Source organism: Manacus candei, unplaced genomic scaffold, assembly GCF_025592945.1.
Source record: "Manacus candei isolate 608988 ecotype Guabito, Panama unplaced genomic scaffold, ASM2559294v1 h1tg000026l, whole genome shotgun sequence".
Classification (NCBI taxonomy): domain Eukaryota; kingdom Metazoa; phylum Chordata; class Aves; order Passeriformes; family Pipridae; genus Manacus; species Manacus candei.
The window spans coordinates 396,602-410,543 of NW_026138074.1; the positions used below are offsets into that span (position 1 = coordinate 396,602).

Sequence of the window (13,942 nt, forward strand, 5' to 3'; positions counted from 1 at the left end):
CCACAATGCAAAACTCTCATCTATTGCACATCAAAGAAATAAGTATCATTTATTGTGAGCTTACACCAGAAAATTATCTAGTTCAAAGGTAATTCAGCTACCTGAAGGCACTGCACCCAGATACACACTAGTAAAAAAAGTACAGTAGCCACCCAAAACCAAACTATTAAAATTATATCACAAGCCGTCAAAAATGGTCTTAGTACTGCATGCAGAAATCAACCAAAATGGATAATAATTTAATATTCAATTAATTCATCATATCTAGACTATTCAATTAAAATGAGAAATTTTACAAAGATCATGTATGCAAACTACCAAATAAACCACTGTAACTTCTACCAGATATGCTCACTAATTCTTAGCTTACAGCTTTTATGTCTCAAATGCTTTTGTACTACATAATTACAGGGTTGATATAGAAAACTTTCTAAGGAGCATGAAATAAGAGTGCTTTCCATCCACCTATGAAGATAGCATCAATTTTTTTTATTCAAGTTTTGATCACACCACTGCATAGCACTTCTTCTCTTGCCTATGGAGTACATTTCTTCCAGTAAAAGAGCTTGTCAATGATTTAAGCTTCAGCAAGGGTATCTGGTAATTAACAGATATGACGTTTCTTTCAAAAAAATAAAACATCAGTATTCCTTTCTTTTGGGAATTGTAGCCAATCGGTGCCATTTTCACTCATTCAAATACATACAGGTTCTTTCAGCCCCTATAAAAAGCCCTCATACATGGTCTGGTGAACTCATATTAGGATGAGGATATAAGATCTACCCCTACAAAGGGATATTATTTCTTCCCCTTTAAAAAGTCATTAGCCAACACAACAAAGCGTGCCAGAGAATGCTTACGTCACAATAAGTGACATAAATCAATTCCTACTATTGCCTTTATACACCAGGAGGTACAATCCATCCATACCCCTGAGGACTGAATCATAGTTTGGGGAATCCTCCGATAGGTCACATTGGTGCCACAGGTTTAAAGTGGTAACTGCAGCCCAAGTGGAGTGGGGGGAAATAATAAAAATCACACCTTTGGTCCTTTACTGATTTGAATGAAGCAGTGGGTATTCAAAAAGCTGGCTATTCACAGGTTCAAGAGGAGAAATTCAGTAGACGGGGCTGTAGGGCACAGCACAGCATAGCTGGAACCCTCCTCTGTGGAAAATGTGACAGGCCAGACTGAACGCAGTCCAGCAGACCCCAGTTGAGGCCCTTTGTGCCACATCTACACACACAAGGACATTTTACTTCCAATTTCTTTCTCTTGTGATGGCTGTAGTGTTTCCAACTTCTACATGTGTCTAACTCCCTCCACAAAAAAACCTTACTATATGAGTATGATACGAACAATATTACCCATTTGTCCCACAAACTGACTAAACTGAAGACTGTCCCACAATGAAGCAAGTAATTGCTACCACAGACCAAAATCAGAAGATTTGTGCCAGCCATCCTAATATTTGCTTCCCAAGCACAGCTAACTACTTTCAGACATTTTTAGAATACATCTTCTAATAAAAAGGGGTTTTGATGACATTGTAAGTATTCTACTGTTAAAGTTTAAAAAGTCTTAAGGAAATGGAAATATAACGCTATGTGAACACCAGTAAAATAGAGAATTTTAATTATATGTAATAGCCAACAAGCTGCTTTTAGTGGCTATGAAAAAGCTACATTTAGCCGAAACAGCAATAAAACAAGAGAAGTTAAATATAACTCCTCCAAAGAACAGCATATTTATTCAAGCCAAAAAGAGCTAATTTATACTATGGGTGTAGCTCTCACTGACATTATCTGGGGAAAATGACTATTACAGGAGCGGGTGTGATATACAGCCCTTGAGTCATGCATGATAAAACCTAATGGTTTTGCTTTGAGGTAAAAGTCCTTACTAATCAAGTAATGAATCATTCCCAAAATGTCAAGTTTCTGAGGCCGTGTGTGTCAGAAGTGCCATTCGAGAGAGAATACTCAATCATTAATGAACACTTCTGAGATTTTTATCAACTGATTAATAAGCAAGGAAAAGAGTTAAGGGGTTTGAACAAAGAGTTAATGGACCTTTAATGACATTCCCTGTGTTTTAGCGAACAGAACATATTGAGTTTCATATACCACTGACTACAAACCACCAACGATCAAAGTGCTCCACACACTGCAAGTGTTCAAATAATGCAAGGAACAGTACCTACGCTTTCAAAACATTAGGAAATTATGTTTACTTAGTAATGCACATACTTACTTTGTATAACACCTAGCAATGTATTAAATTCCAGGTTAGAAATAAAGAGTCTGGCTTCCTAAATCGGTAGATAAAAATGAGTTAGGGAGAGAAATGAGGATATTATTATATAGTATATTAGGTGCTGGACCTGTTTATATCAACTATCATGGAAGTAAAATTCTGGCTCTTAAATACACAACACTAAAAAGACACCCGGGAACAACTCTGAAGACTCAAATGAATTGTGTGTAGTTACACAAGTACATGTGCACATGTACACAAACACCTACCTCTAATGAGGGCAGAGGTATCTGCCTTCAATATACTCTTCATCTTTGTGCTGACATCATTATGAAAATATCAGAAGGAAATTACTCTATCTAACAGCCTGAAAAAAAACCAAGGATTACTAACCTAGGGTATTTCCAGCTCCCTTGAACAAAAAACCTGACCATACAGAAGTCAGTTCAATCACGTGAGTCTGCAACCAAACCCCAGAAATAACAGACTAAAAAACCAAATGGAAGGGTATCATTTGATAGCTGGGGGAATCCTATTCTGAGAGTAGAGAAAAACAGGAAACAAACAGAGGCAAAGAGGGGAGATCTCAAAGGAAGCACAAACGCAGTGACAAGATGCTGAAGACATGAAAATAAGTTAGAACCTTCCAGTTAGAGTGGCTCTCTTTTCCACACAGCTGTATTCATGGTATGAAGAAGGGGTATTAGTAAGTTTTTTTTGTTCAACTTTGATACAAGTGCAAAGCTTCCAGATGACATCAAATTCACATCTAGCTGATGTTGAGCACAAGCAAAGCAGATTGGCCAGAATCCTGCACCTTATAACCAGGCTCTCTGGAATAACAATGGTTTAAATCAGCTAATGATCTGTTCCAAAAAGTGATCAGAAGTGTTAGACGAGAAGGACAAAATATGCTAACAAATGCTAACTTGTCATTTGTTAGTGGAAATATTAGTTTTCACATGAAATGCTAAAATTTCCAAGAGGAAATCATATGACTCAGGGGATACAATTCAGAATCAAATAGTTATCTCAATCATGTAATGATTTACACCCAAAACTAATTTTGTCTGATAGTGTTAAATACTAAAAATGCACAAGAACAATCACATAGTATTTTAATGCATAAAATATTGCTTGACGAGGTTTCAACACTCTCGCTTAATCACAAACCACAATAAAAGAGACATAACATGCAGGATCAGCAACACTAGGCAAGAAATTCCTCACAAATGTCTTGTTAAGTAAGATGTGCTCAAAGTTAGTTCCTTTAAGTTCTGTCCAAAATTTAGATTAATTACACATTCTGCTGAAACCTCAAGAAACATAAATATTTAGTGCACTTCCCATGGCGTCCTAAATTATGTCCAGGGATGAAAGAGGTTTGCTTTTTCTCCATATATTTAGTTTTGAAAGTTTGATGTATCATAGTTTTCTCTTGGAGGCTTTTCTAAAAAAAAAACTTTAGTTAACTCTTTAACATGAGCCGAATGTTCTTTCGGCTGCAAATCCTACGTGCTTTAATCATGTCTTGCTCTAATTTTTTTTCTTTCTTTGAGAAAAAGAATACTGTAAAGTTAGCTTTAGGTTTGATTATCTAAATGTCAGCTTTCAAGACCAGAACAGATCCTGTCATGTAGTATAGTAACTCAGAGTCACTCTGAAAATGACATGGGATTGAAGGGTTCCAAAATGATCAAACCAGTTGCCAAAAAAAAAGTTATCCATAAACAAAGAACAAACAAGGACACTTCAGTACCAATCCTGTGCTGTAACATAAAAATGTGGGCTAGTCCTACGTTTTTGCAGTTGGCATTCATAGAACAATTGCCTCGATTTCATCTCAAACACATGAAATAGTCCATCTTCCTGTTAAAATTATGCCACATCAACGAAACAGCTGTGTAAAAAAGGGTCACAAAGTTCTGAAAATATAAGAAGCAGCTTTCTTCAAAACTTTCATATGAAATGGAAAGGGCAATGCCTATGACATTACTAATTGAAAGAACCAATGCACTCATTTAGAGACATTTGACTTCCAAATCCTTCATAAAATTCATCTGTTTCTTTAGAAGTCTCCACTGAATTCTCAAAGATTCCCAACAAACATCCAGGGCTGTATATGCAAGGGGCAGCTCACATCATAGACCTCAAGGAAAACAGCTACCCTTACATGTGAAAGTCACAGCTTTCTCAGTCACAGGCAACAAATTTCTACAGTTTACTGCCATGTAAAGAATTAAAATGGATCCTCCTGATGGCACTGCCTTCTTTATTCTAAATGAGGAGTCATGGTATCTCTACCTGGAAGCAATTTTGTTTGTTGACCACTTCTAACAGACTGATGGTGAAATGCTACACTTACTTTCCAGAAGGGAAAACAGATGAGGGAAGTTATACAGAAAAAAAAAAAAAGACCTGTAGGAATTATGTTATTTTCTACTACCTGTAAAAAGCAACTTATGAGCAGCTCTTGAAATCTGAAAGACTACTCAAATACTTTTTCCCTTGTTTCAAGAAGAGATTTTAAAAGAAAAATTCAGAACTCACAAGATGCAAGGGCAAGAAAAGCCAAGATAAATAAAAAACATATACTAAAGACAGCAGAATGATCTGGACAACTTCTAGTTGTTTACTGAGCAAGATCTAGAAATCACATTGAAAGCCATTTTACTGCTGCTTACAGCCAAGTATTTCTGAGAGACAGGTTATTCGATAATAATATAAATAAGATGAATGTGACTGAATAGCTGAATTCAGAGAAAATAAAGGGAGTAAAGTCTCAGCATCAATTAGTTCTAGAAGTTCTGGTTTAAAAGTGTATTGGGCCCTCTCAGTAACAGGAGATGGTCTCAAATAGATAACATGTTATACGGAAAGAAAAGATAAAATGTCTCACTAATCAAAAATAAAGACCTGTTGTAAAACATGTAGTTCTTAAGTCTAGATGGCTGAGGTTATGCAACTCTGCTGACCACTTATGTTAAACTTGTTTTGTCAGTATATTTCTAGTAACTGTCACTTCCATACAAAATTTTACAGTAACATGAAGAGCTAGAAATCATTCACTTTCACTATTTTTTTTTTTAACTAGCAGACAGAGAGGGAAGAGACTCTATTAGTATTTCTACTGAGACAGAAGACATCATCCATCTTGTCTGGCTAGATGGCTGCTGCCAGTCAGCACTAATTCACTGACTTGACAGTGCACAAATAAGCAACCGTCAGAGGGGTGCTGGGGCCAAGGGCAAAAGTTGAGATGTCACTATTAGAAAGCACAGAACATGGGGAAACCTGAGATACCATGCAATAATGGTATCAAAGAATAGGAAAGGAACTATGTTTATTACATGTGATGGAAGTGTGGGGATACAGAACAAATTGTTTTGTATTACAATAAAAAGTAGAATAAGGAAGAAAAATTATGAAGCAATGCAAGGTAGAAGTGATTGCTTTGTCATTACATTCTTTTTTGTAAACTTGAACTGTTCAATCTTGTCTCAGATTCATGTCTTAAGTACTTAAAATTGGTTAAAGAACAGCTAGTGCCTTAGGAGAACTCCACCCCAGAGTTCAAATTCATCCTTCCTCCTCTTTCCCTAAAGGAATGTAACTGCAGTAGGCTTTTAAACATGGTTACAGGGTTAAACATAACTAGACATAGCTAGTATTGCTTATATTCACTAGGATAAAATCCATGTGGGCTAACATAAGAAATTGAAGCATCTCATTTTTATGACATTTATTAATTCCAGCTTGTACCTGGAAATCTAAGTAATGTTCGCCAAGAGTCAATGCATGAAAATTACGATTTCAGGGCAAGAACCTGTAGCTACTGCCAAACTATGATTTTTTTTTCTAATATGACAGAAAACACATTGTAGACATAAAAGATCATTAAACTACACTTTCAAGCAATAACATGTCTCTAGTAGGGGAGCAATATACAAAGTACATGCTGTTTACAACAGCTACCATAAAATTTGCTGCAATCTCATCCCATATTTGAAGTCCTTTAAATGACAAAAAATATATGCAATCTCAACTACCATTCAATTGCTTTTAAATTTATCTAATTAAAATCCTTTCTTAGAACAAGTGGTAGCAGCATGTCCAACTGCACTGCTAAATTTTTTAATCAGAGATCGAGAATTTGCATATATTGCAAATTGATTTTTCCATTTTTCTTCATAGCACCTTCCTACAAATCATTCTTAAAGATCATAAGAATAACATTTCCTTTTTCTAACATACAAGACCAAGTATATAACAGCTTTTCTTTTTCTTCCAGAATGAAACACCTGATGTGACTGTTTGTTAACTGTTGTTACTACTCACTCCAATCCCTTTAGATCTTTATTATTACTTAAGAAAGACAAATTCTAAAAGAAAATATGAAACAGGGCAATAAAACCAAAAGCAAACTTTTTGTCATTGCACAAACCAATGCCTGCTTATACATTTCTTCATTATTTTCAAGTTGAAAAGTAAGGCTAAAGTTTCCTTACAATAAACCCATCAGTAATTTTATCGTAGCGCTAAATACAGCCTGCCTTGTTGCTAGTGTACAAGGATTAATGAAAAAACTAGTTCATAAATAGAAATGCTTTTTACCAGAGAATCAAAAGCAGCGTGATTAATTTTTTCCTGTTTAGCAACCATAATTTTGACATGCATTGTACATCTACCTACATATACAAACACGACTGTTACTTGAAGTTGAAAATCTGAAAATTAACATTTACCATCTACTTTAGTAGTAAAATTCAAATCAGTTCAGTAATTCGTAACAATTTACAGGTGGGCAGAGAAACCATACAGAATAAATTTACAGTAGGTATTTATCACACCTAGGCAATGAAATTACATGAGTTGTGTATTCATTATTTGATTTGTATTTAAAAGGTTGTTCATACAAAGGTCATACATCTGCTCCATAACTGTTCTGATAAAAGGAAATACAGGAAGCAATAAGAGGCAGCTTTATATATCCTAGGCTATAATAGTTATCCTATGAAGAATGTAATTCAGGCAGTGCCCAAGTCCTGGAGATTCTGTGTTAAAAAGGCTAATAAAATCACATATTCAAATTAACTGGAAACTCCTTTCTGTTCTAGATGAAAAGGTTTGGAATGCACTATAAAACCAAAACATACACATTTCCCTTCTGCCTACAAAACCCAATGTAAAAAGCAACAAAACCTTGCTTTGTACCTAACAATTACTTTAGCTTAAACTAAGGGGATAAAACGAGGTAAATTTTCTCATTATAAAAATATTTTATATAAGGAAGGAGATGAGATTCTCAGACAATTATATGAGAATAAAAATTGTATTTACTTCAATGTCAAAAAGCCTACATGCGTAAAAGAATTTTTGGAGTGAGACTTCATACTGTTCATATTTAACCAGCCTCATTATTCCTTTTCAGAAAACTCATTTGCCATATTTTGAATACCTCAACTATTTGTATTAGACATACTTGTTCAAATAAAGACAGAATTTGATACTGAATTAAAGAAAACAAGGTCTTTTCTAATATAGAAAATGCATCATTGAGCTGTTTTATTTCACCCCCACAGCAGAGTCAATATTAAATCCTACCACAGCTCTCACTTTTGAAACAACATATGCAGCAGTGGGGTCTCTATGCAATGACCATTTTACTACATTTTCTTTGTACTAACAATAACAACATTTCTTTATTGGAAGTGAATTCCCATGAACAAAAGAAATTACAAAGGAAATCTATCAAGAAAAATGTGTGCTTGCTTAAAATAAAGTTTTAACAATTGTGAAAAAATTTAAGCATTTGTTCTCTGAAAACAAATATTTTTCCTCATTCTCCTTCCAACTGCTCTAATTCCAATTCAAAAGGCTCACAACAGTAATGTTAAGAAAAGCACCCATCTAATCCTGGTTTGAAGGATCTTATAAGCTTCTGCAATATGTATCTATTTCAACAACCTGATTTTTGTCATATTCTCAGAATTCATCTTTCAAAGCAACTGCATAAGAAAATTTTTCAAGCACATCCCAGTTGCTTTTAAGTTTAGAAGCAGAAGTTCTACACAGCAAAAGCAGACTCAAGAGACTCACATTAATCTTTTGGGCTTATTTAGTCACGCCATTTCAAAGTGTTAAATAATAACCCATCTATCACAACAATAGCTAGTATTTCTTAAAGCAACCAGAAAATCCTCACTTTCAAACTTAAATCATCTTATGTTAACTCATTCACAGTAAAGACTCAAGGGCAAATCTGACTCATGTATAAGCATACATGGAAGGGCAGTTTTCTCCAATTTAAAGAAATGTTTTCTTAGATGAAACAGTAAGGGCAAATACTTTTCCTTAACAGCTTTGGGTTTTAGTTATTGTGATATACAACACTGCATAAAGGTAAGTCTTTTTTTTCAGCAAGGAATCTAATTTTAACTCAGCTTCTCAAAAAAAGCATGTTAGAAAGTAAAATCAGATCCTCCAACAGAAAATCAAAAAAACACATAAAATAATTTCTTAACAGAGGGAACACATAATGAAAAAGTGTTATTCTAAAGCAATGCAGAGCTGAGGTAGCAAAAGGAAGAAAAATTGGTTTATTCTTTGTCCAGTACGAGGATGGTTCAGGAATGATTTGTTTTTTTAAACACTGTTCTTTTGCAGCTATCACATTCTGAAATGATTAGAACATAAAATCCCCATAGGAAGGACATGGTCAGTCTCAGACAATTTTGTTGTGAATGTTACACCAGCCAAACCATTCCGCCAGTTTACAGTGTACCATAAAATATTTACACAAGCTATGAACTATAAAATATTTTCACATGAACTATAAAATATTTACACTATCAACATCAGTTAGGAAAGAATGATGTGCTGTCAAGCTGGTGTGACCCAGGAGTAAAGATTTTGTGGTCGCAGATTAAATAAAACTATTGCAAATCATCTGGAAAGTTACAGGGACTATTAGGTTAAACAAATTACTGCTTCCTGGTCTCTTGGATGGTAAATGTAACCAGGAAAGCACAGCTTATATGCTTTAAGCTAGGTTTTAGCAACAAGATAAAGAAGGGTTAGGCTCATAATCAAACTGTACTGACCTCTCTGAATGTTCCTTCTAGCAAGGTGTCCAGATGTTGAAGAGGAGCAGGAGTTTTATCTTTGAATCGTGTCAGCAGTCGTCGCTCAATAGCTCGAAACTGTACGGCCCTTTCAGATAACAGCTCCTGAAATTTTTCAGCATTCAAACGTAGCTGCAATTTAAGGGTTTTCAAGAATTCAGATTAAGGGTCATATATATTGTATGCACATTGCAAATGAAACGGGAGAAGTTTAGTAAAATTTTTGTGACAGAGTGTATTACACAAACATGATTGTCATTTATACCAGTTTGATATTTTACACTCCTCATAAAGCTTTTTAACATTTCAGGAATTATCATTTCCTACTGAATTCAACACTAATTGTCAACAGCCAGAATTAAATGTGAAAATGCACATTTTCACATCAAGAAGCCTATTAACAAGACTGAAATTTCACTACCGAGACCTGAAGGCTTGGTTTGATGTGCTATTTATGACACATATACACAGTGTATTGGACTTGATATTCATTGTAGTAGAAAGCATGAAGAGAAGTACTGGATTCTGTACTTTTTGAATGATTGTCTTTTTCTGAAGTGAAATCCTTTTCTCCTTTTTATGCATACAGATCAGTTATAGCAATAAACTTCCTCGAAGTGTTCACAAAACTTTGAACATTGTATATCAAATGTTCAGATGATAAAAAGTCTTATTTTATCTATTAATCATCACTTACTAGTACATGCCTTTAACATAGAACTGACTAAAGATGAGTCTTTCAGAAAACTGAGAGTACAGCTGACATGCTATAACTAGCAGAAGAAACATCAAGACACTCAGCTTTCCACATGTGAGCAAAAATGCCCCAAAATGAGCAGAAATTTCCTAAATTTAGAAATGGGATTATATTTAAATATAAGGAAACATATCTTTATGTCAGCACATGATTATAAACAACAGTTCAGGGAAGCAAAGAGAAAAAGAAACATTATGCAGCTTTTCCAGAAACAGTACTAAAAAAAGGGCATCTCAGGTAATATTCTCCCAGGTTTGTCAAAAAAGAGTGTGTTGAAACTAAGAGGGATGGGAGCATAAGGACCCACTTTATAGACTATTTAGATCTTTTCGGACCATTGGAAAATTTCAGAAATTTCAAAATAGCCAGCTGCTACCTGACTAGATCCTAAATTAGCGTTACAGCAATAACACCTATGTTTCAAACTTCAACGTATTTAGGTTTCACTAGATTGTACCACAAGCTTATGCTTACAGTATTTCTACCAGTCACTTAAAAAAACACAAACATTTTGACTTTCAAATTAGCTGAACAATTAGCCATGAGCTTAAGACTAGGATTTAGGCTGACCCCTTAAAAAAAATCCCAGAAAATTCCAACTACAGCTTCCATTTTTCTGTATGGTGATGGCTCAAACTCACAAAAAATGTGGCAGAACAAACATCCAACAGTATTTCTCATTCTTACATACATATGTTGCTTTTACCAAATACACAAGTTTAATAGAAATCTTCAAATAGCTATTTCCTTTTTTTACTGGAAAGGTGTGGAGGGAAAGAATGGATATATTCTATTCTATTGGCTATTTCTACAAGCTATCTGAACTACTGGAGATTTTTCATTGTCATCTGCATAGTCAAACAGGAAAAAGTAATTACATTTCTTTTATATCTGGTTTGGTAAACTTTCTTGAGTCTCCAGGGCTTGATCTGCAAGGGCAGTTTTTTTAGACACTGAAGGGACTTTCCATATAATTACCAGGATGACTCAGGGGGAAAAAAAAGTGGTCCTGGTTTCCTTAGTATGGAAGAGCAAAACAGCCTAAAACTAAGGGCAAATTTTGAAAGAATTTTACAATTAACATGATGTTAGTGAATGAAGAATTCATGGCTTCTGTACAGGCAGTGAACAGAAGGGCAAATACTGGTTCCTTAATTTGTATGATTTGCAGACTGCACACTGGCTACATGTGCTCTGCTAATTGCAAGGGTTGTTTCAGAGGCAAGGCATACTCTGTATTTTAAAAACCAAATTATGACATTTTTTTCCAGAACTATCTTAGATATAACCTTCTATTTTCTGAAAGCCAAATGCCTGTGATAGCTATAGTTATAATCTGATTAATCATTGTACTAACATACAACTTTAAACTAGCGGAACATTAAGGATTCACATATCATGTAACATACCTCAAAATGTCGATCAATTAGTTCAAAATATTCTTGCAGGGGAATTGAACCAGAAAAGGTACATGCAAAATCTTTGCAGTTTTGCTTCTTGAAATGTTCCTCTAGTCGGCGTGTGAGCTCTTTCGTTATCAGCCAAAGGTCTTCCAACTGGTCGCTCTGGATCCTGTATCGTTCTTTGAGCACAACAGATACAAGACTAATAAACACACACTTAAGCCACATACACTCACTACACAATATAGTTTAGATAACACACAAGTTGAACATGCTAATTGTATCCTAAGTCTACATGAGATTTTCTTAAGAGATACATGTTCACTTGTGTTAAAGAAATACTTGCATTTTGTTGATGTTGGTCCTAAATACTATCCCTTTTATCCTAATTTTAATAGGCAATTTTTTGGCACAAGACTCTTTTTTAAGAGTATGGACCTATTCGTGAAGGAAAAAAAGCTATGAAGAACTACCACAATAAGGAAACAGGAGAGTTATATGAAATCATATATGAAAATATATGAATATATGAAATCATAAATGTATGAAATCATAAAACAGGCTGTCTGCAATGCTCTGCCATAACAACTTTAGTGAGCTTTTCTCAGGGCTGGAGACAATCAGGTTCAATTAACTTTGAACTGTGACTGAGGCACAGTACCTTAAGCATCTGATGGTAACAAGCCAGATGGTAACATCTCGTGATAACAAACCACCTTTAATGTCTTTTGGAAACGGTTATTGAGTTCTTCAAATAATAGACTCAATATCATTTTTATTATATCTCCACTTCCTAGGAAAACTTGTAGTAGGAAAAGTATTAGTCTAACTACTCATAGGCAACAATATTCAGCTTTAATAGTGCTATGTTTCACTCTAGACACAGTTAATATTAGTAGAAGGTGATTCTTATCCATCTACACACTATGGTTTTGTAAAAATGGCTTAGTGTAGGAATGAAAGTGTTAATATAAACCGAAGGAAGAAATCAAATCCTGTTAGCTGGTGTTACCTCTCCCAGCAAATGAATTTCAAAGTATTAGGCTAGTGGACTGAGATTTTATTTCTAGTCCACATTTGTATAATCCCCTCTTCAGGTTCCAGGAAATCAGAATTAACTAAATGTTGAGAGGAAAACATTATGGAAAATCATAGAGGCCCTTTAATTATTTTTCTTATTTTTTTCAGACAAAACACAATAACCAACAGTTCCTTATTTGTTTTCATTACGTATCTACCAATACCTTATAAAAGAGGGTAGATAGAAATGCAGCCATGACGATTTGATACAAAATAGTTCTCTTTTTTGCCCATATTAACAAGGTCCACAGTAAATTAAATTAACCAGAATTCTTTAGTACTTGAATGCACTTATTTAAAATTTTCTCAACATAAGTAATTCAAGATTGTTTGACATTAGCACTGGCATCATTCCCAGGATACGTATTTCACTGAATGCAGAATGAAAAATTCTGTTTACAGTGTAACAGGAAAGAGCAAGTTTTATTTAAAAACATGCTTGTTATAGAAAAGAACACCATCTGCTAAAGATAACATTCAACCTAATATCCATTTTTTAAATACTCACAGTGTAATGGCTGGACCTACTTGGATGTATCATCATACTTTGTTCTAAGTGATTCTTCCTTGAGGGAAATTAGCTCAGATGTTTTCAGGTCAAATCAACAGTCATTCCATTTATAACTGACATATCTAATACATTAATGGTTTCAAATGGACAAAACTAATTTCCGCCAAAATGCATATTTTGTTTCCATACATTGTTTGTTGGTCAATACAAACACAATCTAATTTTATCATGGCCTGAGTAGAGAATACTGCAATTATTTGTTTTACATGATCTTCCAGCTTTCAAAAAAGACAAATTAAATTTAGAAACAGTAAAAAAATGAGAATCTGTAGTTTTACTAAACACATTTTGAACAGAAATACAGTGAAAAAAGATAAAGAAATAACTGTGCTTCTGTCCATTGCATGTTTTTATGATGGTTAACAAACTCAAATTAGCTTTTTGTTAAATAAGTTCCATTCCAGAAAGTTACAAAAGATTTTCAGAAAATTATCAATCAGAAAAGTAGGAGACTGAGGAGCACAAACAGGTTACATAGGTTACAAAGTCTTCTAACACTACAACAGGTTGTCCAATGAGCACAACCTAAATTAAGAATGGCTGCTCTGCCAGTAGGTTATCTGAAGGAAGTCTAGAAGGTTTGGTTCACTTCTCAGTTAGGAAGTCTATATCAGCAGAAAAAAAACCATCCACAGTTAGCAGACAAGCCTTCTCTACACTTTGGCTAAAAGACAGTTTAAAAAAATTTCCCTCAAATAAAACATTAAAATCTAAATCTATCTGAGACAAGCAACTGTTTGATATGTAT

General features: G+C 34.5%; 1 protein-coding gene across 2 annotated transcripts in view; it reads right to left on the reverse strand.

Moving 5' to 3' along the window:
- BBS9 (Bardet-Biedl syndrome 9) overlaps positions 1-13,942 on the reverse strand; it is a 289,085-nt gene that overhangs the window by 203,526 nt on the left and 71,617 nt on the right. For both annotated transcript variants that reach the window (XM_051789144.1, XM_051789143.1), the window contains exons 18-19: positions 11,550-11,722; positions 9,363-9,515 (exon numbers count right to left, since the gene is read on the reverse strand). In XM_051789144.1, coding sequence (XP_051645104.1) covers positions 9,363-9,515; positions 11,550-11,722 — 326 coding nt within the window. The remainder of the gene's footprint in view (positions 1-9,362; positions 9,516-11,549; positions 11,723-13,942) is intronic.